General features: G+C 43.6%; 1 protein-coding gene and 1 pseudogene across 1 annotated transcript in view; one reads left to right on the plus strand and one right to left on the minus strand.

Moving 5' to 3' along the window:
- The window catches only part of LOC126416857 (leucine-rich repeat-containing protein 24-like), a gene marked incomplete at its 5' end in the record, with an annotated part of 209,373 nt that overhangs the window by 96,856 nt on the left and 85,317 nt on the right, over positions 1–27,200 (plus strand). The window contains one exon of the mRNA XM_050084741.1: positions 14,596–14,763. Within this exon, the coding sequence (XP_049940698.1) occupies positions 14,596–14,763 (168 nt within the window). The remainder of the gene's footprint in view (positions 1–14,595; positions 14,764–27,200) is intronic.
- Positions 5,862–5,979, minus strand: LOC126417929 (5S ribosomal RNA; annotated as a pseudogene).

Here is a 27,200-nt window from a genome sequence, read left to right on the forward strand (position 1 = left end):
ATTTTGAAAACTGTGCCAGTATTAGATTCACTACACTGAATCTAGTGCCCGCTTTATACTATAAATTTGGATTTTTCTCCAAAGCGACTAATTTCACATTTATGGGAAGGCACTCGCAGCCCCATTTTTCGAAATGGCTACAGAGTTACACGTGACACTATTCCTTTATATTACCTATGGATTACACGGGCATTGATGAATATCAGTTGTGAACACTAAGAAATGTATTACGTTTTCAAAATTCTGGAGATGGACTGTTCATGGCACTGTATATTTAAACAGGTGCTTATTGATATTTTATTTAGGTATTTAGGTCGAGAAGGAAGGCTATAAATTACATCCCGTTAACAACGAGGTCGTGAGGGAGTTGTCGCGTAATCCCCACTGCGCTTTTGACTTTATATGCAGTTTATATGGCATAATATTTTAATTAACTGTATATCGCTTACTGTTGCGAGCTTAACAGATAAAATGCGATTCTCACTTTTAGTTTCTGCAGCTGAAAATATTTTAACTTTGTGCACCTTGATCTGTTACGTGGGTATTCGCACAACACTAAAAGATTATGATCTTTAATTTGCAAACTATTTTTATATAACCCTGATCTGGCTTTTTATAAATGGAACACCGTATCATTACTGTAACTAATTATGAAATTAAACTTGTCCTTCGCTACTTTCATCTCAGAAATGCACTGAAAATTACGCTTATTACATGTACAGAAGTTACTGTATGCTAAGTTCGCTAAACGTAAAAAATGCAGTGGATTTTTTTAATAGACGAACATTATTGATTGTCACGAGTAACACGAGAGCATGAAACTAAAAATGAAATTTGATTTTTGTATTATTAGCCAGAACAGGTTTCATACAGCAGTCTTTGATATCACACAAGTAAAATTTTATTGCTCAGATTTACTTAAATTATTTACATAATTGATTTTGTATAAGCAGTTGCCCATGTCCACCTGAAAATGACATTATAAAAGTCACCATTCACATCTGATGTCTTCGGGAAGCTGAAAGAAATAATTTTATTGTACCGTTACCTGCCCGCTTAATTGCGGGAAAACTGCTTTCATTCAATTTAATTTGAATTAGCCGCGGCAGCGGCTCCCGCGTTCTCTGCACAGCTCTGCGTAATGAAAAATTCTAAATATGCTGAAAACGGCTAAAAATGTTTAATGATATACTGGGAAAGCTAGCTATAAATTATTATAAGTATTTTTAACAATCTCTATATTCAAAAACCACCGTAAATTTAAAGTACACACCTTTTTCATTCATCAGCCCCAATGGCGTCTTTCTCAAACAAGGAACAAAAGAAAGCTAACCAAGCATTGAATCGAACGTTACAGGCTCTTACAACCTTAACGGCTACAAGAAGACAGAGTAATATTTTAAGCACCACTATTTACAGGCAGTTTAATATGCATCTTTATTATTTTTTTAAAATTATCATTGTCTGTTTTGGTTTCTACACTCGCCGATCACAGACGTTATTTGCAAAATATAGATACATAATTATTTCGCAAACATAAAAATGAAAAAAAAGATTTTTTTTACAGTGTCTACATAATCGACTACCTCTCATACAGAAATGAAATAATAATAATACAGATAAATGTTTCTTTTTTCACGTATATTACAACGATTTTGCCAATGTCTTGCCAGGGGACGTCAGAGAATGATCTCCCGCCCGAGTGGGGAAAACGTTGTATCACCGTACGCCACATTTACTGAACAGAGTAAGCACTCAGTAACCATGCACTGATCTAATCCCGCTAGGAGAGTGAACTAAGTTACAGTCCGTGTCCGAAAATACACATTAAAAAGCGAGTACGTGAACCGATGACAGTGCAAGTCCAAATCGGAAATCCAGAGTGGAAGTCCGAACCATGGTGAATGACTGTAGCCAGGTGAGATTGGAGGAGCACCGGCTGGACCGGAACAGGCAGCACAGATTTAATTGGCTGGTTGCTGGTGGATGATGGATGGTTACCGGCGAGACGTAGTGGTGCTGTTTGCGGCGCCCGCTTTTGGCGTCGCATTTTGCAAGCAGCGGCAGACTATCGATATTCCATAGACATCGCAGCATGCACTCGGTATAACACTTACAGCCACGCAATTGGTCTTAAGCGTAATAGGTAAATTATGGATAACCTAAATAAAGTTGATCACCCGGGGATCTGAAACACCGTCTCCGCTCGGTTTCTTTGTGAACGAAAATAATCATCAATAATTTGTGTTATTTAAGACTTTTGTTAACGTACTAGAAGAGTAAACCGGCGTTGTCCAGGTATTTATTTATAGCTGTGGATCCACGTCCGTAACATGCAACAACTGGCCTTGTTCTTACTGTGATACATTCTGAACTATCTGTCGTACAAAGTTACAGTTCTGTAGGTACATTCGGGTCCACTGCGAAATTTATTGCGAATAGAACTAGCAGCAAAGAAAGTAATAAATTTAAAAGTCATGCATGAGGCGATTCTTTTCCACTCATCTGATTGTGAGACCTCATATTTCCTGAACCACGTTTCATACAGTGATATAATTTTGCACTTACATTCAGTGGCATATGATCGTACAGTGCGTAAGATGTGTCGCGAATACAGCTACTAGCAAAGAAGTAAAAAAAAATTTACGTAGTGACTCATACGGTACTTTTAGGGCATGAACAGTGGAACGGTAGTGAGCGATAAATATTTTTTCCTTTCTTGATTCTGTACGGTTTGTAGCAAATCACCAAGTGCTCTAATCCTCAAATACTGGGTGAATAAAATTTTGGGAATTTACGCGTCTCGGGCTTTGCTTCTATTTCACCCCTACCCCAACACCTTCGATAAGCCCTCTGCAATAGTGGCGCTACAGCTGATGGCAATGTAATCTCCTAATTGGAATGAGTCATCGACATCATCTTCTTGAGTGCTTTGATTGAAACGATGTCTATCAATCAATAGATCTAAAATGCCCTACTGGCCTAAAAACGACACCTTAGCACCTTCGCGGCTGGATGATTACAAAATCACACATCTCCAGTATACTGTGCCACTTCCAGCATGAGTTTTACACTGTACAGTGAAGTGCGCCCCGATATGAAAAGTCATGGCAGATAAGACCTGAGAGCCAGACTCGAACCCGGGACATATACACTCCGCGCGCAAATCCTCTACCAGCTGTGCTACCAATGTACGACTAAAGACCCATCCTCGCGGCATTACTTCCGCTAGTGCCTTATCTCCTACGTTCTGAACTTCACGGTAGTTCTCCTGCGTCGCTTGCGGAACTAGGACTCCTCGACGAAGCTCCTGTGAAGTTTGGAAGGTCGGAGATGAGATACTGCTGAAAATAAAGCCGTGAAGACGAGTCGTGAGTCGTCCTTGGAGATGTCATCTGGTAGAACATTTGGCTGCGAAGGCAAAAGTCCCGATACCGGCACAAGTTTTTATCTGCCAGGTCGTTTCATTGTGCCACTCTTTTTCTCTTGATAATTCGTTAATCGATGAAATGAGCGTTAATATCCTGCATGCCATTGTACAGTGCATCGCACCAATGTAATTTCGTATATTTACTTCCTATACAATACACGTGTTTAGCGACGGAAAAATTACTGTCTATGAACACGTGTATGCTCCTTAATTTCTCTCCTTTTTTTTCCCTGAAGTTTCCTACACGAGATATACGTGTGTGGAAATATAATGGTCGCGCAATAATTTTCGAACGCAGATTTTTGAGGTTTACAAGGTTCAAGGAAAAATACGTCGTCTTTCTTCCAAGGACACCAATTCCTCGAACATTTACGTTACAGTTTTGCTGTAGTCATATCAACGTGTTACGAACGTAGCAGCGCATCTCTTATTTCATTCAATATCTGTTCTCATGCGTAGTAGATAAGGACACCAAATACTGGACCAACATCCTGGAATTAGTCGCACTAGCATACGTGATTTCGATTTCTGATATACAGCATGTTTCCAACCCTTTAAACACTTATCTGTCTTCCACTGACATGTATTTGCGATTTTACCTGATCCCCATCTTTCATATCCCATTTATTAATCTCCGTATTCAGATACTAAACGGTTATTTCTTTTTGACCTAGAGATTAATTTACATTTATCGACATTTTGAGAGAGCTTCTATCCATTACAAAAAAATGGTTCAAATGGCTCTGAGCACTATGGGACTTAACTACGGAGGTCATCAGTCCCCTATAACTTAGAACGACTTAAACCAAACTAACCTAAGGACATCACACACATCCATGCCCGAGGCAGGATTCGAACCTGCGACCGTAGCGGTCACGCGGTTCCAAACTGACGCGCTTAGAACCGCACGGCCACACCGGCCGGCTATCCATTACAACACATGCAAATTCTTTTCATGGTTTTATGAAATTCTTTTGATCTTCCAACGACGGAAGTTGCCTGCTCACAACTGCATCGTCAGCGAACAGTCTAATGGTGCTGTTGATCCTATACGATACATGGTTTACATAAAGGGTGTTTGTTTTAACTTGAGACAAGGAAATGTCTCGAAAACGACACATCGTACGAAAAAAAGATCTAGTTGAAAAGTTAATTTTAGAAAAGAGTAAATTGTTTGTGAAACAACTGTTCATTTCCTAACCACCTCTCCTGCGTGGCCGGATTCGAATTTGTATTTCAATTGGGACCGCCTCCCCCCCCCCCCCCCCAATTTTATAGTGTATTCGGATTCTAAACTGAAAAATACGTACAATGTACCAAATCATTGTTTTACATTCATTGTAGATCGCACTGTAATCGACAAATGTCAACCGTGCCTGCTTTTGCAATTAAGAAATTACCTATCTGGTTCTACACTTAATTTACTTCCTAAGTATAAACCTTTGTGTTCTAACGGCTCATATTGATATTCAAAATTTACTTCACAGTTGCAACTTTGTTTGTGCGGTACAGTATGAGCAGCTGATTCAGTGTCTGGTTTGAAACTACGTGTAGCTTGATCCAGGAACAACGATGTGGACGTAACAGTTTTCTGTTCCCATTGGGATACTTGACCCTCACTGTCAGGATGTTTGATTTCGGCGAATACCCTTTGTTCTCACCATTGGGGGAGGGGGGGGGGGCTTGATTTTAAGGAGCGCCTTCGCCTCTCACCCTCTAGATGATTGACTTCGGTGAGTCGCCTTACCTCTCACTACTGGGGTGCTTCATTTCATTGAGTATCCATGGCAGGACCGCATGTGAGTATTGCTTCACGCACATTTTACCTAAGTACCATGACTGTCGTTTGTACTCCTCCGATAGCCGCAGTTTTTTGCTCCAAAATTCAGTAACAGACTGTCGTCAGCGAGGTTGATCTATAATTCTTTGCAGCTGACCATTTGCGCTTTTTGTAAACAGGAGTGACTTGTGCAGTTTCCCACTAGTCGCTGTGCAACCAGGTCTCGATAAAAATGAGCTGGCACAGAAGCTAACTCCGCAGCGTATTTGATCAAAAATCAAAATGGATTTCCGTCAGTGCCTGACGCCTAGTTCCACTGTTGTTTACCAATAGCGGGGTTCCTAATATCAGTAAAGTTCATTCAGAGCGCACCACTTTTCTGCTGGTTACAGTGGAAGGAAAGCTGCAAAGTGCACCACAAAAGTTTATGTAGCCCATAACGATTACTACCCTCAACTCCCCCCGAACAGCCCACGAAGGCCCAAAGGTACCGACCGGCCGCCGTGTCATCCTAAACCCACAGGCGTCACTGGATGCGGATATGGAGGGGCATGTGGTCAGCACACCGCTCTCCCGGCCGTGTATCAGTTTCCGAGACCGGAGCCGCTACTTCTCAATCAAGTAGCTCCCCAGTTTGTCTCACAAGCCACTTGCCAACAACGCTCGGCACACCTGATGGGCACCCATCCAAGTGCTAGACCAGCCCGACAGTGCTTAACTTCGGTGATCTGACGGGAACCGGTGTTACCACTGCGGCAAGGCCGTTGGCATCACTACCCTAAGAGTAGACGCAAACTTTCTCTTTACCTAGGACATCCGCTGTCACTTCCCGCCGATATACAGGGTGATCAAAAAGTCAGCATAAATTTGAGAACTTAATAAACCACGGAATAATGTAGATAGTACACAAACTTTCTCTTTACCTAGGACATCCACTGTCACTTCCCGCCGATATACAGGGTGATCAGAAAGTCAGCATAAATTTGAGAACTTAATAAACCACGGAATAATGTAGATAGAGCGGTAAAAATTGACACACATGCTTGGAATGACGCGGGGTTTTATTAGAACCAAAAAAAATTAACAAAGTTCACAAAATGCCCGACAGATGGCGCTGGACAGCAAAACTGCTACCATCACAGGTGAGAGGTACGACGATATGTTACAGAATCGCATCATCCCCAGCCTGGCTGATAAACACGAGCTGGAACGTACGATGTTTATGCAGGATGGCACTCCACCCCATATTGCTAGACGCGTGAAAGATCTCTTGCGGGCGTCGTTTGCTGATGATCGTGAGCTCAGCCGCCACTTTCGTCATGCTTGGCCTCCCAGGTCCCCAGACCTCAGTCCGTGCGATTATTGACTTTGGGGTTACCTGAAGTGTATCGTGATCAACCGACATCTCTAGGGATGCTTAAAGACAACATCCGACGCCAATGCCTCACCGGACATGCTTTACAGTGCTGTTCACAACACTATTCCTCGACTACAGCTACTGTTGAGGAATGATGGTGGACATATTGAGCATTTCCTGTAAAGAACATCATCTTTGCTTTGTCTTACTTTGTTATGCTAATTCCGGCGGGGTCAGGGATTTTCTCTGCCTCGTGATGACTGGGTTTTGTGTGATGTCCTTAGGTTAGTTAGGTTTATGTAGTTCTAACTTCTAGGGGACTGATGACCATAGATGTTAGTCCCATAGTGCTCAGAGCCATTTGAACCATTTTTTTATGTTAATTATTGCTATTCCGATCAAATGAAGCGGCATCTGTCGGACATTTTTTGAACTTTTGTATTGTTTCGGTTCTAACAAAACCCCATGTCATTCCAAGCATGTGTGTCAATTTGTATCTCTCTATCTACATTATTTCGTGATTTATTCAGATTTCAAATTTATACTGACTTTTTCATCACCTGGTAGAAGCTAATCGGTGCTGTGCTAAAAAAAATAGGATCTACGTCGTGTTCATCAAATGATCATGACGTCAAACATATAAACGTATCAAGATGAGAATCCTCCTCCCCTCCCCCCCCCACCCCACCCCCCCCCCACCCCCCTACCCCCCCCCCCCCCCCCCCCCGCCCGGAGAAGCATCAGCATCTATACAGCTCCGTCACAGGCACAGGACAAAACAGCTCAGTTAAGAAAAAAATAGATGGTAACACAACACAGATTAGTGTTTGCGATGATTTATTTCTGTAACTAGTGCACACAAGACTTGAGGAACACGCTAAGATACACTAAGGCGATTAACGTCATGGGATACTTCCTAATATCATGTCGGATCTTCTTTAGCCCGGCGTACTGCGGCAACTCGACGAGGCATGGATTCAACGTGTCTTTGGAAGTCCCCTGCAGAAATATTGAGCCATGCTGCCTCCACAGCCGTCCATAGATGCGAAAACATTGTGGTGCAAAGATTAGGTGCACAATTTGAGCACTCGATTATGTCCCACGTGGAGCACTCTGGATGGGCAAATGATTTGCTCGATTTGCCCAGAATGTTCTTCAAACCAGCCACAAATAACTGTGGCGCCGTGGCTTGGCGCATTATCATCCAAGAGCCACGCGTGACTCGTATTCGTGCCATATCTCATTTCACACTCTTTTTTTACTGTACTACCATCTCGTTATGTTAATTTCAATTACTGGTCTCACTGAGTTGCTGCCTTGCCTGCCCGTGAGCGGCAGCAGCGGTGCTTATCGATATAAGCCCTGGCGTATTATCTTTGCTGACTGCTATTACTTCCCGGTTGTCAAATGGTTCAAATGACTCTGAGCACTATGGGACTTAACTTCTGCGGTCATCAGTCCCCTAGAACTTAGAACTACTTAAACCTAACTAATCTAAGGACATCACACACATCCATGCCCGAGGCAGGATTCGAACCTGCGACTGTAACGCCTAGAACCGAATGGCCACTCCGGCCGGCTCCCGGTTGTCGTGTGTTAGGAGTTAGTTCGGATCTGCCAGTGAGTTGGAACGTACCAGCAGTTAAATTGGACCTGGCAGTGTTTGTGTTGGCACGCGGCACTAGTTCATTCGGGACGCGGCAGCAGTGAGGTCCGGACCGCCATGACTCCTCCGACGGTTGGCGACAAACATGATTGGATTGGGGACGACTGTGGTTTGTCGTCGGTCGGTCGTCTTGCCGGACGACTTGTATTTGGCCGGTGAGCTCTGTGTGTGCCAACTCGTGATTCGTCCCTGTTGTTGTACAGTCACTGCCGCTGGCATTGTCTGGTTCTTCGTGCAAGTGTTCGTGAAGCTGTGCGTAGTTTCTGTGATTTTGATTGAAAGTTATTTTAAATGTTGTCGGCGTATTGGCTCTGAGCAGTCGGTCGGTTGGTGTAGATCAGCCAGGAAATCTTCGAGCGGCGCTGTGGGCCGGGTCCGCTGGCGGTCTCTACGCAGTGTCGGAGTGTGTTGGGAGCTGTTCCGATTGCTACGAGGTTCGTGGCAACACTGACCCAGGACATCAAAGTTGAGTGCTGATTTAATTACCGAAGCCAGACTGTTCACACTGTGCTGCTGGTTTTCATGGTTGACTGTTGTGGGTTATTCCCGTGAGCAACAGCAGGTGTTCGAGTTGACGAAAGTTTGGCCACCATCTGGTGGAGTTTAATTGTATCTTGGTTATTTGAATTTCAAGTGCACCAGCGGAATTTTCTGCCTTGTGGCCGTTAGCGGTCCGGTTACCTGCCCTAGCCGCTGACGTAAAATTCAGACAGTGTCTGGCCGAGCGGGTTCTGGCGCTACAGTCTGGAACCGCGCGACCGCTACGGTCGCAGCTTCAAATCCCGCCTCGGGCATTGATGTGTGTGTTGTCCTTAGGGTTAGTTAGGTTTAAGTAGTTCTAAGTTCTAGGGGACTTATGACCACAGCAGTTGCGTCCCATAGTGCTCAGAGCCATTTGAACCAGACAGTGTCCTTTCCTCAGCATGTTGACGCTGTCCAACACGTGTGTGTAGTCTTGACAGCTAATGCATACTTGGTTTCGGGTGGCTACGCCTTTTACGTTTTGGCTTTGGAGTTCCTTGGAAGGCAAGTCGTCTTGTCGGTGGGTCCGTTGACTGCCTCTTGGTTGGGTCGCCGGCGGATCCGGTATAGTTGGGCCGACTACCTGTCTCCCTAAGCGAACGTTAATATTTCGAGTGCAGTCCGACCCCCGGAAACTTCTGAGCGCCGCTGGCTGTACTGCTTTTTCTTATTGATGTTTTGATTCTGTATTTTAATGGCTTATAGCTGATGGTTTGAATTTGTATGCTTTAGTTGGATTTTAAATAATGAGCCTTCAGTTGCTTTAAAATTGAAAGTTCCTTACTTGTCAAGTCTTGCATTGTTTGGGCCTTCAGCCTCATTTTAAATATTTTTTTGGATGAAGCTTTGGGGCTTCTGCCTTTTGAAAATTTATTGTAATTGTGTTTTTTCAATAATGGACCTTCGGCCGCATTGAAATTTAAATGCCTTACGTGTTAAATCTTAGATTGTTTGGGCCTTCAGCCTGTGTAAAATATTGTTTAAAGATAAAAACTTAGGGCCTTCTGCCTACTAAAAATTATTTTGTTTTAAGTAATTGGCCTTCATCCGGTTTTAAATTAAAGTTCTTGTCTTTCAAGTATCAGACTGTATGGGGCCTTCAGCCTAATTGAGGATAAGGCCTTCTGCTTGGTGTTTTCTTAAAATTAATTTTACCTGCAGTCTTAACTCATGGGCCTTCAGCCGTCTTTAAATTAAACTTTTCTGCTTTCCAAGTGTTAGATATGTTGGACCTTCAGCCAAATTATAGAACTTACTTACGAGGCCTTCCGCCCTCTAAATATTCTATTTGAGTCCGAATTTTGAGTTAATGGCTTTCAGCCGTATTTAAAATTGAGTGGTTGTGCCCTTAAGGCATCAGATAGTGTGGCCTATTCAGCTGGTAACTAAGTTCCAAAATTTTTACTGTATTTGTTTGGACAACTAAATAAAGTTATATGTGTTTGAGTGTAGCTGACAGCCCCTTTAGACCCCTGTCCACAATTCCCACTACCTGCGGATTTAAGCTGGGCGTTTCAATCCATAAAAATTCCATCACTGTTTGGGAACATAAAGTACAGGGGGGGGGGGGGGGGGGGGGGGGGGGGGGAATTAAAGGGACCAGGACTGCTACCGTCATCGGTGGAACATAAAGTACAGGAATGGCTGCAAAATGCTCTCGAAGTGTTCGGACATAACCATTTAAAGCCAATGATCGGTTCAGTTGGACCAGAGGACCCAGTCCAATTAATGTAGACACAGTCCACACCATTATGGAGCCACCACCAGCTCGCACAGTGCTTTGTTGACAATTTGGGTCAGTGGCTTCGGGTGATCTGCGCCACACTCCAACCCTGTCATCAGCTCTCATCAACCGAAATGGGAACTCATCTGACCAGCCCACGGTCTTCCAGTCGTATACGGTCTAATCGGTATGGTCACGAGCCCAGGAGAAGTGCTGCAGGCGACATCGTGCTATCTGCATAGGTACTCGCGTCGTTCGTCTGCTGCCGTAGCCCACTAACGCCAGATATCGCTGATCTTTCCTAACGCATACGTTCGTCGTACTTCCCACATTGATTTCTGCGGTTATTTCCCGCAGTGTTCCTTGTCTGTTGGCACTGACAGCTTTACGCAAACGACGGTGGCTTCGGTCGTTAAGTGAAGGCCGGACGCTAGCGTTGACCGTGATGAGAGATAATGCCTGAAATCTGGTATTCTCGGCACACTCTTGATTGACCCTGTGAATCTCGGAATATTGAGTTCCCTAACGATTTTCGAAATCGCAGCTCCAACTACGATTCAGCGTTCAATGACTGCTAGTTCCCACATGAATCAGTACAAGTGAAGATCCGCCAGTGTACTGCCCTCTTACACCTTGTGTACGCGATGCTACCGTCACCTTTGCATGTGCACATCGCTATCCGGTGACTCTTTGTCTCCTCAGAGTACTGTCCTAATGCTGTATGGCGATTGTACAAGGATTGTCTTTAGATACTGTCTGGTGAGTGGAGCCCAGTGTCTGCTTGCGGAAGGATGTCTGCTTGGGAACTATTTGTGTGACGTAAGTTTTTTCACAAACTGCGACATCGTCGCGAAAACACACAGTGACCCGTCTATGTATTAAGTTTCCTTTAATTTACGTCTATGGTCACAATCTTTTCTGTTTAACAGATTACCGGTTTCGGTCTTTAATGACCATCATCAGATCTGCATGAAAAGTAGTACTGACGAAATTTACATTTGTGCGCTTTAAATGTGAAGAGGCATACCTGTCTCATAAAAACAAGGTCCTAATGCACTGCAGCGATAGTGGCATAGTCAACTGTTAAATGCGGAATCAGCACCAGCATCGTCAAATACACATAAATCATATCACGTGCACGAGTCATGTTGTCAGTAAAACTACTGTTTAAAGCAAGCTGCCGTACGGTAGCCACAAGATGTTTGTGTAGTAAGTAGACCAGATGTCGCTAATGTCAGCATACACTAGTTTTTAATAATTGATTGAAACAGCGAAAATAAGAGGGGGATACAATTTTTTTTTACTTTATTGTTATTGTAAAGCCTGTACAACAGGCAGGCTGTCAGCAGCACACTACGCTGCTCTTCAGCCATAGAAGACACAAGCAGCAAAAACAGTGAGAAGACACAAGTACAGAACGGTGGGCAATAAAACAGGAGACACATAGAGACAAACACGGAGCCGTTCACACTCGTCGATAATCCACACTGCTAACTGATGAGACGACGCACGAACACTGAAGATGATGATGGCACTGGTGAACGAGTGAGTGTGACGTTGAACACTGAACACTAAACACGACGGCACACACGAAACACAGATGGCGGTGATCTCCGGCGCGCGAATGTCCACGTAGCGTGTGCGAGTCCGGGGACCTGCCAAGAGGGGAACAGGGGTGAGGTGGGGGAGAGGGGAGAAAAAGGATGCCAATGGCTGAGGAGATGGGGGCAGGAGGGAAGGGACAGGGGAGGGGAGGCCCGGGGGAGGAGGGGGGAAAAAGGAGGAGGGAGGGAAAAGGGAGAGAAGGGAGAGGGGGTGCCCAGAGGAGCAAACACAGGAGGAGGGCGGGAGGATCAAAGTTGGTAGGAGGGGTAAATGGAGAGGAGGAGGGCATCATCAGAGAGGGGGAGCTGGCGGAAGCTACCTTGGGAGAGGGTAAGGAGGGTGGAGAGATGAAGACCGGGTGGGACGTGGGAATACAGGCGCGGCAGCGGGCGGGGGTGGGAGAGGATCGGGGAGACGAGCGGGTGAGGAGGATCGAGTTTGTGGGAGGTGTACAGGATCCGTATCCTTTCAAGGAAAAGGAGGAGATGGGGGAAGGGGATGAGATCGTACAGGATCCGCGTGGGGGAGGGGAGTCGGATGCGATAGGCGAGGCGTAGAGCATGACGTTCAAGGATTTGGAGGGATTTATAAAAGGTAGGGGGGGGCGGAGATCCAAGCCGGATGGGCATAACAAAGGATAGGGCGGATGAGGGACTTATAGGTGTGGAGGACGGTGGAGGGGTCCAGACCCCACGTACGGCCGGAAAGGAGCTTGAGGAGACTGAGTCGGGAGCGTGCCTTGGCTTGGATTGTCCGGAGGTGGGGGAGTCCAGGAGAGGCGACGGTCCAGCGTGACGCCAAGGTACTTAAGGGTGGGAGTGAGGGTGATAGGACGGCCATAGATGGTGAGATAGAAATCAAGGAGGCGAAAGGAAGGGGTGGTTTTGCCTACAATAATCGCCTGGGTTTTGGAGGGATTGACCTTGAGCAACCACTGGTTGCACCAAGTGGTGAACCGGTTAAGATGGGATTGGAGAAGGTGTTGGGAGCGCTGGAGGGTGGGGGCAAGGGCAAGGAAGGCGGTGTCATCGGCAAACTGGAAAAGGTGGATGGGGGCTGACGGCGGCGGCATGTCCGCCGTGTACAAAAGGTACAGAAGGGGGGAGAGGACGGAGCCTTGGGGTACACCGGCAGAGGGGAAAAAGGTGTAGGAATCCGTGTTATGGACGGTGACATAGGAAGGACGGCGGGAGAGAAAGGAGCCGATCAGACGGACGTAGTTAATGGGAAGGGCGTAGGTTTGGAGCTTGAAGAGGAGACCGGAATGCCATACGCGGTCATAGGCACGTTAGAGGTCCAGGGAGAGGAAGATTGCGGAGCGGCGGGAATTAAGCTGTTCGGAAAAAGGGGATACAATAGTTAAAGTCTGTAATAAGCTTATAAAGTATCAAAAGTGTTACAGCAATAAAAAGCAATAAAAAGAAGAACACGACAAAATAATATTGTCAAAAAGACGAAGAGTTAAAAAACAGTGGTTGACATATGCTCTAGTGCCAATATTCTAGGCAATGACATAAATATTAAACACCGTTGATATTCCACCGGGTAATATAAACAACATAAAACAAATCGCTATTGGAGTCACAAATGAAAGAAAATATAGTTCTGCACATAATCAGCGCCCTCTGTTAGCGCTAACTCTAGAATTCCGCACAGGCGGGAAGTAGTTGGAGGAACGTGACCGGCAGAGGGCCCCTCGTACCCTGCGATACTTCGTTGCAAGCAAAGAATGATAAAATTTCATAACAGTTGATGATCTACATCATCTGATTAATGCAGTCTATGAAATGAATAAACAAGGAACAAGAACCTACTAGAGCCATGTGTAAAACGTATGTAACTCAATACTAGGTGCACTTGCGAACACACTATATGTAACAGAGGCGCGGAGTGATTAGGGTAAAACATTGTCAAATACAGCAAAATAGGCATTGGGCACAAAATCATTTTGCCAGTTAAGCAGTTTATTTACCTCTCTATTTTTTTGCTTTATAAATTTCAAGCTAGTGCATGTGATGTGATTTATATGTAGGTGACGATGCTGGTGCTGATTCCGCATTTAACAGTTGACTATGCCACTATGGTTGCAGTGCATTAGGACCTTGTTTTTATGAGACAGGTATGCCTCTTCACATTTAAATCTCACAAATGTAAATTTTGTCAATACTACCTTTCAATATGCTCTGCGTATTGTTCTTAAGCTGTATACAGTTTGCGAGTGAATTTATATTTTTCCCATTTTTGCTGCAGATCTGATGATGGTCATTTAAGACCGAAACCGGTAATCTGTTAAACAGAAAAGATTGTGACCATACACGTAAATTAAAGGAAACTTAATGTAGTCTTTGTCGTGTGCGCTCTCTCTGGAATATACGCTTATGCTGGGCCTGAGTTAGAGGCTGATCGGCGGTCTTAAGTGTTGGCATTGTCCCACACCTTCCGGAGGACGCAGCATATATTGTAAAGTAATTTGTGAGAACAAAGCGTGCCATCTCGTTTTGTGACGTTGCAGGGTGAGGAGAGCCTGAGTACGCAGGCTGCCGGCGGCTGCGACAGCGGGGGCGGTCTGTCCGGCCCGGGGGCGGGCGGCGGCGGCGGAGGCGGCGGCGGCGGCAGCTACGAGAAGATAGAGCTCAACCATAAGCCACCGTCGCCCAGGATACTCAACCACCGCGAACAGGTCAGCGCTCGCGTGTCTGAAGCAGCTTCAGATTTCTGTACCCAGAACAAGAAACTGAATGGCTTCTGAGACGTTTAATTTACACACTAATAGCCTATATAGGAGAGAATTTGCACCTACTTCTCAACTGGGCCCTTAGCTTATAGCTGTACTACCCTTCCTTGTTATTGATGAAATTGTACTCCCACTGCTAATCTTTACTTTAGCGTAATAATTGATTCGAGGTCCGCAGCTCGTGGTCGTGCGGTAGCGTTCTCGCTTCCCACGCCCGGGTTCCCGGTTTCGATTCCCGGCGGGGTCAGGGATTTTCTCTGCCTCGTGATGACTAGGTGTTGTGTGCTGTCCTTAGGTTAGTTAGGTTTAAGTAGTTCTAAGTTCTAGGGGACTGATGACCATAGAAATTAAGTCCCATAGTGCTCAGAGCCATTTTTAATCATTGATTCACTGATGGTGTTCATCACATGCACAATGTGGACAACTCTCTAAGTTAACGATGCCATACTGCTCGAGCTGTTAAACTGTAATACTACATGATGTCAAAAAGAGCAACCAATTAAGGGGGGATGTATCAGATAATATATGGGTACACATAACCTAAGGTCAGTTGACAGATAACTGAACCAAATTTTGCACGTTTCCATTATGTTATTGTCAATAATCTGGACCCTTGTTTAAATTTTTTGTCAAATAATTTGATCAGAACTTCGCTGGATTATTTTAGAATATACATACTATCAAATGAGGAATATTTTCTCAAAGGTCACTTTACTTACCGCTTTAAAAATATCGTAGGTCATTCTCAATATTATGAAAAGGAAAGTTGCTACTCACCATATAGCAAGAGGTGCTGAGTCACTGATAGGCACAACAAAAAGACTCTCACAACATAAGCTTTCGTCCATCAAGGCCTTTGTCGAAAATAGACGACACACACACACACACACACACACACACACACACACACCCACCCACACACACACACACACACGCGCGCGCGCGCGCGCGCGCGCTCAGCCACACTCCCCAGTCTGGCTTCAGCTGCGAGAGGCTGCAGTCGCATGTGTGTGTGTGTCTGTCGTCTATTTTCGACAAAGGCCTTTTTGTTCTGCCTATCTGCGACTCAGCACTCAGTTATATGGTGAGTGGCAACTTTCCTTTTCATGATATTGTTACATTCCATCCTAGATTTTCCACTGTATGTAATTCTCAGTAATTACATAAACAAAATCTGTGTACCAGTTCTTAATATCAGTCTTAGAACTCCCTCTACATTCTTTTTTAAATTTATGTTCGTGGTACACAGCAGTTTTTATTTCACAAAAATTTAAAAAAATCTGATAGTAACGCACTTAGAAAAATTTTGCACTACAGGAACTTGTGTTATGGTTTCTACAAAGCCTGTAGCAAATTTCAGCTTTTCCTCGGCAGTGGTTTAGCAGAAAATGTTCCTTATATACTGAAAAATTTAAGTTGTGTGAAAAGCATTTATGCCAGAAACAATCTTTAACAAGTTTTCAGTGAAGCAACCAGCATAAACTCCTAGTCTCATAAGCGTCCTGATTCTTCCATAGTTATCATCATTGAACACCAGACAAGCATCATATGAGGAAATTTTAACGACAGTATATTAGCAAAATGTTGCCTATGGGCGACCCTTCTGAATGAAGTTATTAAAATTCCACCATGTGTGCATAGCTTTAATAAATCTAAATTAATCGCATTGTACAGGCACTCACAGCCCTTTGCAATGTACCGACGTTGTTTCTAGGATAGCACAATACGAGTCCGCAAATACGCAGGAGACAGAAATCGGCATTGCGTTGCAGAAATCCATCTCTGAGAGCTTCAGTCAAATATTGCAACGTACTGAAAACACCATCTTAATTAAATACTGCAATACTACAGTTCTGCGTACATTTCCCTATTATATGTAAAATAGTTCCAGTCTTTCGCCTGCGAGTAAGTTCGTACCATTCACGACTCTCACAAAATTAATCGAAGTAGTCTTTCCGATTTAATACTGATTCAAACGTTTAACTGAACTGACGTATTTACTAGTAACAGGTAAAGCTATCGTTTATTTGTATCACTCTGCTGTTTGTTAGTACTTGTTGCTCGGCAACCAAAGATGTGAATACCAAAAACCATTCTACGTGACTACGAATGTAAATTGTTTGGATGCTGCGATTATTTGTTCCGTTATTTCTTCTGTGTCGCTGCAGTCAAAATGGTGATGATCCACTTTAAATAGCAGAAATTTTTTATATTAAAAATCATTGATAGTCGCAAAGTGTGTGATGGAACGCTAAAGTTTTTCAGTTTCAAAACTACGAAAGGGTGAACAACTTGTGAGAGGCACTGGCGGATACTGGAGTAGTTGCACTTTCCTATGTAGCACGAGCTTCCGCGTCATCGTATTTTATACGTTTCTGTCTGGCACACAGATAGCTAACATATACGTACGAGAAAAGTCGCGGCTATTCTAGTGATTTCGATACGTTATTCCGTCTGACATTTGTTCGAGAGAAGTCGCGAATATTCTACTGTTTTCTTGTACAGAGAACCTTTGATGCGTAGCGTTATAAATACGGACTATTCGCCGAATAGGAAGCTAGTTTACAATCAGAAGCAGAAATATTAAGACTGAAGAATGAATATGTAAAAAGTCCTAGCCGTGGCAAATGAAGGTGTGGAGATTAACCAAGAGTGAGAGTGATCAGCTGATTGTGAAGTATTAATAATAGCAATTCATAGTCATTTCTCAGTAAAAATATTGTTTTGAGACTCGTAACAATATTTTTACATATAACGTAACAATAGTTTCCCGTACCTAACTCGTAATACTGACTCTGACATTGATTGTCCTATTGACGATGTAATTAACCAGTTTGCCAGGAAGAACAGGCGCATAGAATTCATCATTTAAAGAAGAGAACCACAATTGTAATTTTTTTATATCATAAGATGGCATTGTCTTGTATATGTGTGTCATCAGTTTAAATAAAACTTTCTTAAACTTTGCATGAGACTCGATTATTTTTTATTACGGTAAAAGTAAAGGTAGCTCAAGATATCTTTAGCGCCCCCTCCTTGAGGTTTTCCGGAATCCGCCACTGATGGGAGGGTATTCAGTTGGTCTGGATACAAAAGTCACACAAACACTGGCTGTATTTGTGTAGATAACACATTCGGTGTTTAATGCAATAAATGTGTTTGATTATTTATTGATTTCACACTCTGCCTTCGAAATGTAACCATATGCGAAAATATTCATCCTTCTACAAAACTGATTATATAAATTATCAATTATGTAAAGTTGTTTTTGTTGAAGTATTGCACAACGGAAAGATAGATTCCTGATAAGTTACTTTCGAAAGTTATTCTTTGAGCTCCAATAATCAGAACACAAAACACTCTCCACAGAAAAAATTCCTTGTGTCTTTTCTATTAAATTTATCTATTTTCCTTGCGCAACATATCACCAGTCTCCGAAAAACCCGCCATATTCCCTCTCTCACGGCTTCATACGACTGCACATTGTCCTTCGTTTTCGTTCACTTCACGCCACATTTCACACCGACAGTTACTCCTAGTTTCCTTTTGTGTAACGTTTGACGCTTGCCACACGCACACCGGTTCAACAGTCGCCTTTACTCGTCTCGCGTGCAACACTTCACTACTTCAGTCGTCCATGTTCTGCTGATTTTACATTATTATTAATTTCTCTGGGCATAGTGGTTCAATTATAGAAATATAAAAATTACATATTTTAAAAACGTTAAAATATTAATTAAAAATACTTAAATAAATAAAAACACAAAGAAAAATTCCGTCTCAAACTACCTCATGTCGTTAACGTGAGATGAAGATCAAGTTTACACCTTAGCCAGTATCCATGTCTACCATTGCGCAGCAAAATTGTGTTGTGCAGTTGAGGCCACGGGCACTGTTGCCCACGCACCACCACGTGTAGGTGGGGCAGCTTGGGGATCTTTTGTCTGCAACATGATGTTATTATTTCCTTTACTTCCAGCAATTACACTTACTTTCTAAAGAGAAATTATCTACTTTGGAAGTTGGAAATATAAATTTATAGCATAATTTAAGAAGAGAATAAAAGAAGACAGGAAAGAGTAGATAGATATACCTTCACTGACACCCCCTGGGGAAGGGGACTTGGAATTGAACTTCACGTCCAGCGTCCCCATGTGGTGCTTCCAAGTTTAGCAATTATTCACATCCCACTGGGGAATACTCGATTTGTTCATTTCACTCGGATCGATTATGTCAGTACTGTTTCTTAGAGTGCTGTGTTAGTTGATGGTCGTTAGGTTACATAACAACTACGACCAGGTTATTTAGTAAACACGGTTTTGGAACAACATCCTGCTTCAGTGTAATGTAATTAAGTTACTTACTGCTCCTACATAGCTGCTGGAGAAAGAACAAGCCACCACTAACCTAATATCTATCTTACAAAAATATTTTTGTAGTAAAATCTTGAATATTTTTAAGTAGTAGCTCAAGTAAATTTGTATAATTGCGTAATATGCGTTTTGTGTTTCTGTTATGTACTTACACTGTTTTATTTTGCTTGCTTATCTTGTACAAAAATTATATTACGTTCATATTATTACATTGCAATGATGTGTTTATTTATGTAACTACTTAAGAATGTTGGGTTCAAGTTTAAGGTGGATTCTAGAACAATATCTATCCATGGACTATTCTAAAATGGTTCAAATGGTTCTGAGCACTTTGGGACTTAACATCTGTGGTCATCAGTACCCTAGAACTTAGAACTACTTAAACCTAACTAACCTAAGGACATCACACACATCCATGCCCGAGGCTGGATTCGAACCTGCGACCGTAGCAGTCGCCCGGTTCCGGACTGCGCGCCTAGAACCGCTAGACCACCGCGGCCGGCGACTATTCTACTTACTCACACTTTTACTACATTCATTCATAATAAGATATACACTGCAGCGCCAAAGAAACTGGTATAGGCACGCGTATTCAAATACAGAGATACACTATGATCAAAAGTATCCGGACACCTGGCAGAAAATGACTTACAAGATCGTGGCGCCCTCCTTCGGAAATGTTGGAATTCAATATGGCGCTAGCCCACCCTTAGTCTTGATGACAGCTTAAACTCTCAGAGGCATACGTTCAATCAGGTGCTGGAAGGTTTCTTGGGGAATGGCAGCCCATTCTTCACGGAGTGCTACACTGAGGAGAGGTATCGATGTCGGTTGGTGAGGCCTGGCACGGAGTCGGCGTACAAAACATCCCAGAAGCATTCTGTAGGTTTTAGGTCAGGACTCTCCGCAGGTCAGTCCATTACAGGGATGGTATTGTCGTGTAACCACTCCGCCACTGGCCGTGCATTATGAACAGGTGCTCGATCGTGGTGAAAGATGCAGTCCCCATCCCCGAATTGCTCTTCAATAGTGGGAAGCAATAAGTTGCTTAAAACATCAATGTAGGCCTGTGCTGCTATAGTGCCACGCAAAACAATAAGAGAAGCCACCCCCTCAATAAAAAACACGATCACACCATAACACCACCACCTCCGAATTTTGCTGTTGGCACTTCACACGCTGGCAGATGACGTTCACCGGGCATTCGCCATACTCACTCACTGCCGTTGGATCGCCACATTGTATGCCGTGATTCGTCACTCCACTGTTCAATCGTCCAATGTTTACGCTCCTTACACCAAGCGAGGCGTCGTTCGGCATTTACCGTCGTGATGAGGGGCTTATGAGCAGCAACTCGACCATGAAATCCCAGTTTTCTCACCTCCCGCCTAACTGTCCTGTATGATGGTATGATGGTATGGATAGGTGTCTGCCTACTACACATTACTACCCTCTTCAAACTGTCGGCGATCTCTATCAGTCAACAGACGGGGTCAGCTGTTCACTTTTCTGCTGTATTTGTCCCTTCACATTACCACTTCACTATCACATCGGAAACAGTGGACCTAGGGATGTTTAGGAGTGTGGAAATATCGCGTACAGACGTCTGACACAAGTGACACCCAACCACCTGTCCACGTTTGAACTCCTTGAGTGCCAAGGAGCGCCCTGTTCTGTTTCTTACGATGTCTAATGACTACTGAGGTCGCTCATACGGAGTACCTGGCAGAAGGTGGCAGCACAATGCACCTAATATGGAAAACGAATGTTTTTAGGTGTGTCCGGATACTTTTGATCACATAGTGTATGTAAACAGGCAGAATACGGTGCTGCGGTCGGCAACGCCTATAATAGACAACTGTCTGGCGCAATTGTTAGATCGGTTACTGCTGCTGCAACGGCAGGTTATCAAGATTTAAGTGAGTTTGGAAGTGGTGTTACAGTCAGCACATGAGCGATGGAACGCAGTATCTCCGAGGTAGCGATGAAGCGGGGATTTCACCGTACGAGCATTTCACGAGTGTACCGTGAATATCAGGAATTCGGTAAAATATCAAATTTCCGACATCGCTGCGGCCGGAAAAAGATCCTGCAAGAACGGGATCAACGACAAATAAAGAGAATCGTTCAGCGTGACAGAAAAGCAGCACTTTATCAGATTGCTGTAGATTTCATTGCTGGGCCATCAACAAGTGTCAGCGTGCGAACCATTCAACGAAACATCATCGATATGGGCTTTCGAAGCCGAAGGCTCACTCGTGCACCCATGATGACTGCACGACACAAAGCTTTACGACTCACCAGGGCCCGTCAACACCGAGATTGCACTGTTGATGACTGGAAACATGTTGCCTGGTCAGACGAGTCTCGTTTCGAATTGTATCGAGCGGATGGACGCGTACGGGTATGGAGACAACCTCATGAACCCATGGACACTTCTTATCAGCCGGGAACTGTTCAAGTTGATGTAGGCTCTGTAATAGTGTGGGGCGTGTGCAGTTGGTGTGATGTGGGACCGGCTGATACGTCTAGATATACGACTCTGACAGGTGACACGCACGCAAGCATCCTGTCTGATCACCTGCATCCATTCATGTCCATTGTGCATTCAGACGGACTTTGGGCGATTCGAGCAGGACAATGCGACACCCCACATGTCCAGAATTGCTGCAGAGTGGCTCCAGGACCATTTTTTTTGTGTTTAAACACTTGCTCTGGGCACCGAACTCCCCAGACTTAAACATTATTGCGCATATCTGAAATGCCTTGAAACGTGCTGCACAGAAGAGATCTCTACCCACTAGTACTCTTACGGAGTTATGGACAGCCCTGCTGGATTCATGGTGTCAGTTCCCTCCAGCACTACATCAGACATTAGTCGAGTCCATGCCACGTCGTGTTGCAGGCACTTTTGCGTACTCACGGGGCCCTATACGATATTAGGCAAGTGAACACGTTTCTTTGGCTTTTCGCTGTACCATTTGTGTTAAAACACACTTCATTACGATGTGAACTTGTTGAGAAATCAGTTCGTATATGTAGGTCACTCCCACGAAGCTGAGTTTCGACTTTTGTGACATTAAAATACATCTAGCGTTAAACAGCAGTTTGCCGACAAGCCTCTCCTCTCCAACCCACCCGAATTCCCGTGACCGCTCAATATTTACACTTCCGTTGTAGCTTCCATAATACCACCATTGTGTAACTACTAGTGCTTGGTCATATCTCTCTTGTATTTCAAGGTCCATTTTTGAGGGCTCCGTACTTCGAAAGGTATAACCGGAGCCCTTATAGGATCACTATGTTTTCCGTCTGTCTATCCATGTATCAAGAACTGTCTTTTTACAGGAATGGGCAGAAGTATCAAGTTCATATTTATGTCAAATACTAAGCTCTACGGTAATAAAAAAAAATACAGCCATATATGGCACATAAATTTATTGCTCGCAAAGTCACTCAGCAAAAGCTATAGGATAACTGTTTATGTACGTAACTAAGTTTGCATGGAACCCTCAGAGCGACACTCTTACTCGTTCTTGTCCGGTTTTTCTCATTTAGTGCCACAACTACCGTTTGACATTAGCTGCACGAATCCAAAACCCAAACTACAACATTCACCAGCTTTCCATCCAAGCTCTCTAATAAAACAGTCTTATTCGTGGATGTTTAAATACATGTGAAAGTTCAGTGAAAGAACGATAAGACGGAGCTAGGAAGCCGTGTGTGCTTACGGCAGAAACACAAGCAGAAGTTTTTACGTTACTTTAGATGTATTAATCAGAGAGTATATAATCTCTGTTAACCAATTACATTGCCGCCATCTCGTACCAGCTGTCAAGCCGCCATACAGTTTTAAGTTGTGAAGTTTAATACGAGTCCGTCTCTTGCGATTCTAATTAGCTCCCATTTTCATCAGCTGGGAACAAATTCTGGCTAATTTTAGCTGTACACAGCATGCTCTTTCGCTACGGTTCTCGTGTGTTGCAGAAACTTGCACCGTAAGCGGACGCAGTGAAATCCGCTAGGTGTGTAATTCCACGGTTAATTTCACAGTGAAACTGCTAACGCTCCACTGTAGCGTCTGTTTCCTGCGAATGTTTGCACTGTTTCGTGCACTGCACAGTGACTGCCTACCCTGCCCTAGAATAAATGCAATCTGTGAGTCCGTTGTAACGTTACCAGTATAGTTTACATTTTGTAGCTGTGTAGCAATGTATTATGCTACTATATTAAATCGAACTGCCTCTTTAGCTTACATATTTTCTGATATTTTTGTGGAATTTATCTGTCAGTTACATGCACGGCGCTTTATCGTTTTCTACAACCGTTCAAATGGTTCAAATGGCTCTGAGCACTATGCGACTTGACTTCTGAGGTCATCAGTCGCCTAGAACTTAGAACTAATTAAACCTAACTAACCTAAGGACATCACACACATCCATGCCCGAGGCAGGATTCGAACCTGCGACCGTAGCGGTCGCCCGGTTCCAGACTGGTGCACCTAGAACCGCTCGTCCACTCCGGCTGGCAGAAAGAGTATTTTCGTGGTTATCCCACGCATTGGTTATCCCTCACATCCTAATTGCAAATCTGTACGTCAGTCTTGTGATTCGACCTGTTGTGCTGCCATTCGTGAACAACACTGCCGGGATAAAGCCCGCCCACATACCACTGTTGTAACTCAACATTCTGTATAGAGTGCCGCCAGATTGCCTAGAGCTGCACGATCACGTGATCAGTCTTCTGTCGAGCACATGTGGGATCATCGGACTTCATCTCCAGCGTCATCCACCTACAGTATTAACCGTCTCTGTACTGACCAACCAAGTGCAGCAGGCATGGTACTGCATGACACACACTGACATCCGGCATACGTACAATATAATGCATGCGCGTTAGCACGCCTGCATTCAACATTCTGAAGGTTACAACGGTTATTGATGTACCAGCATTTCCCATTTGCAATGACTTGCTTAAATTAACCTGCGAATTCGCAATGTTAATCACTAAAATATGTTACCTAGACAAATGTCCTCCAAAAATTTCATTAGTATACATTTACTGTTTTTTTTTTTTTTTTTTTTTTTTTTTTTTTTTTTTTGGTGTTGCGATATTTTTCCGTAAGTGTTATTTCCAGTGGCATATTTGCGAGTTAGACAGAAGCAAACGCAATGGGCAACACTTCATTCCGTGACTCCAGGAAGGCATCAGTAAAGAACCAGAAAACTACTCAAGTCGCTTCCTTCCCAATCATACCAGCAATTTTGAAACATCAAATTATTTTTCATTGTTAATTTTTATTTATCACATTCATACTGGATGTACATATGTATAGTTTTCGTTGCAAATGGTATCTGACTTTATATCCTTTGTATGTGCTCACAATCCGCAAGAGGGGACCGTATTTGACATGGAATACGAAGAATCTCGTGACTTGAAAATGTAGGAATTTGTTTCCAGGTGTCCTTCTTTTGTTCTTCCCGGTTTCTAAGAACACAGAATTATCGCGTGGACGTGCAGCAAGAGATTCGTCCTTGTATGAGAGTATGTGCCAAAAAGGAATTAGAAAATAGCCAGACACAGCTGAACTGTGACACGTTCACGTTGCAGTGGAGGTGAAGATCTGCAGTCTGACTTTCACGTGTAACACATTTCCCTGTTGTTTTACGAAATGTTTCCCTGAACTCCCCTGGCCTGACCCTAAGCTCTTCCTTTACGAGCTACTAAACATATGGTCTAGGGGTAGCGTCTGTGAGTAGTGATCAAAACGTCTTGAGTCCAGGAAACGAACCTGCCACTACTTAAATTTCGAATAAAAAGCGTCACCAATGTCGACCGAAGACGTCCGGATTAGAAATCACCTTCGTTCTTCCAACGACCTTGTCAAAGACGGCAGAGATTCAGAGCACTCTCTTGCCCATAAGGTGGGAAACTGCCTTTGAAAGGTGGAAGAGGCAGCAATGATCAACGGCATGAGTATGCAAAAGAAAAGTAATGAATATCTATAGCATACGGCTGTAGCTGAAGAAGTGTCTCCATGGCAGAAGATACCGGCCTAGTGTCCCATTCCGATCTCCGGGAGGGGACTGACTTAAGGGGACGTCCACATGAAACGTCCCTGATTACCGAATGCAGTAGAAACCCATAAAGACGTAAATAGTAGCGGTTTGAGCATCATGTAAATTAATTCAGAACGTTGTGTCAAAATTTCTTCTAGACTGACCATTTTTTGTTTAGGATGCCAAATAAATACCAGAAATTACTATGTCTCAAAAAGATACGGAAAGGAAATCCCCTACCCCTGTCTAAAGCAATGCCAGAGGTGAATTCTAACGGGAGCCACCAGATATTAAGATGATCAAGGCTTGATATGACAGCCACTTGAAGTGTAAACAGACAGCTTATGGGAGAATGCGAACGTCTGACAAAAAACGTAGAGGATATCAGAGAGATGTTCTAAATAAGCCCATCAAAGGTAGTCCGCCACCCATAACATACCTAAATACACCTTGTTCAACAGTTCACAAGGTGTGCATAAACGACTTCGCTTGCGCCCTTACTAAGCTCAAATTATGCAAGCACTGTACAGAAACGGCTTGGAGCTTCGCCACCAATCGACTATTGTGATATTAGATCGGGTTGGATACAACCTCAACTATTTATAAAATTAAGTTTGCTTTGATGAAACATTCTGCCACACGGGAATGTTAATTAGCACATCATTGGCATCTGCGTTTCGAGTAAGAACCACAGTTTTTGAGAACATGTCAGAGCACCACCATCTAAATAGTCAAAGTGGTCAGAGACACTGAGAATTTTCATGCGTGGTGTGCTCTGATGAAAAACAAAGAGACTTTTTCTTCATCGAGCGAACAGCAACGGGGACCGTTTGTATGGTACATGGTTTAGTAATTTACTGTCCCTCAGTTTCCTCCCCTTCAGCCAGAAATGAACTTGCAGCAGGGTGGTGCACCACCATACTAAAGTTTACATTTTCGTGACTTACTGGACCGAACACTTCCACAGCAATAGATTGGGCGTAATGGACCAACCAAGTGGTCACAGCTGCCTCCGGACATAACCCCTCTAGATTTCATCCTGTGGGATTATGTAAAAGACATTGCGAGTGCCTTGCCTGTATGTGGCCATTGAGATCTCTGTAGAAGATATGTCGATGCAATAGCCTCAATGGCCACACACATGTTGTGCGGATATCGGCTAAGAAAGAATATGGTATAGACATTTTATGACTCACGAAAGGATCCTATTAGAAACTTAACGTTTTGTACAAAACTTTGTGAGTTCATTTACATGATGACATCAGATCAATTACTATTTGTCGACGATAAGCTGACGATTGGCGCAGTGGCTGTCGGGAACGGCCATGGCCCACCACCCGCGTTTTGCGCTCAACACGAAATCAGAGGTGACGTTCTCGGAAATATTGACCGCTTAAGTGACACTTCCGTTGGATATCATATCATCTAATTTGTTGACATATTCATGTTTGAGAGTTTTACCTACAATCTCTGTATTATTTATTTATCAAAAATAATGAAAAATCAACGTAGATGAATGTACAACATACGACACTATGAATGAAAGTCAAACACTGGTTTACGGAACCAGTTTGGACACATCATTTATTGACCACAACACAGTAGTAATGTTTACGAAGTGTAATTAACTGTACCTGACAGAATTGTCGAAATAATGTTCGCTTAAGATCACTGTCATTTGTGTTTGATTCAACATCACCATCATCATCATCATGCTTGAGGGTGTGGCACTGATAACGGCTTCATCCATAGCCACTGTCATTATTCCACCTCGTTTCCAATACTCTTGCTCCAGCTGTTACACTTTCATGCAGTAACCTTGCCAGTCCTGCACAGTAACTGAAAGAAAAGCAGAATTGACAAGATTCTGCAGTCTTGACCAGTGACATTTATCTCACTAAAATTGTGTTTCATTTTGGTCCATGGCAGTTCTATTGGATTTAGATCGCAG

Source organism: Schistocerca serialis, chromosome 8 (assembly GCF_023864345.2).
Source record: "Schistocerca serialis cubense isolate TAMUIC-IGC-003099 chromosome 8, iqSchSeri2.2, whole genome shotgun sequence".
Lineage (NCBI taxonomy): Eukaryota > Metazoa > Arthropoda > Insecta > Orthoptera > Acrididae > Schistocerca > Schistocerca serialis.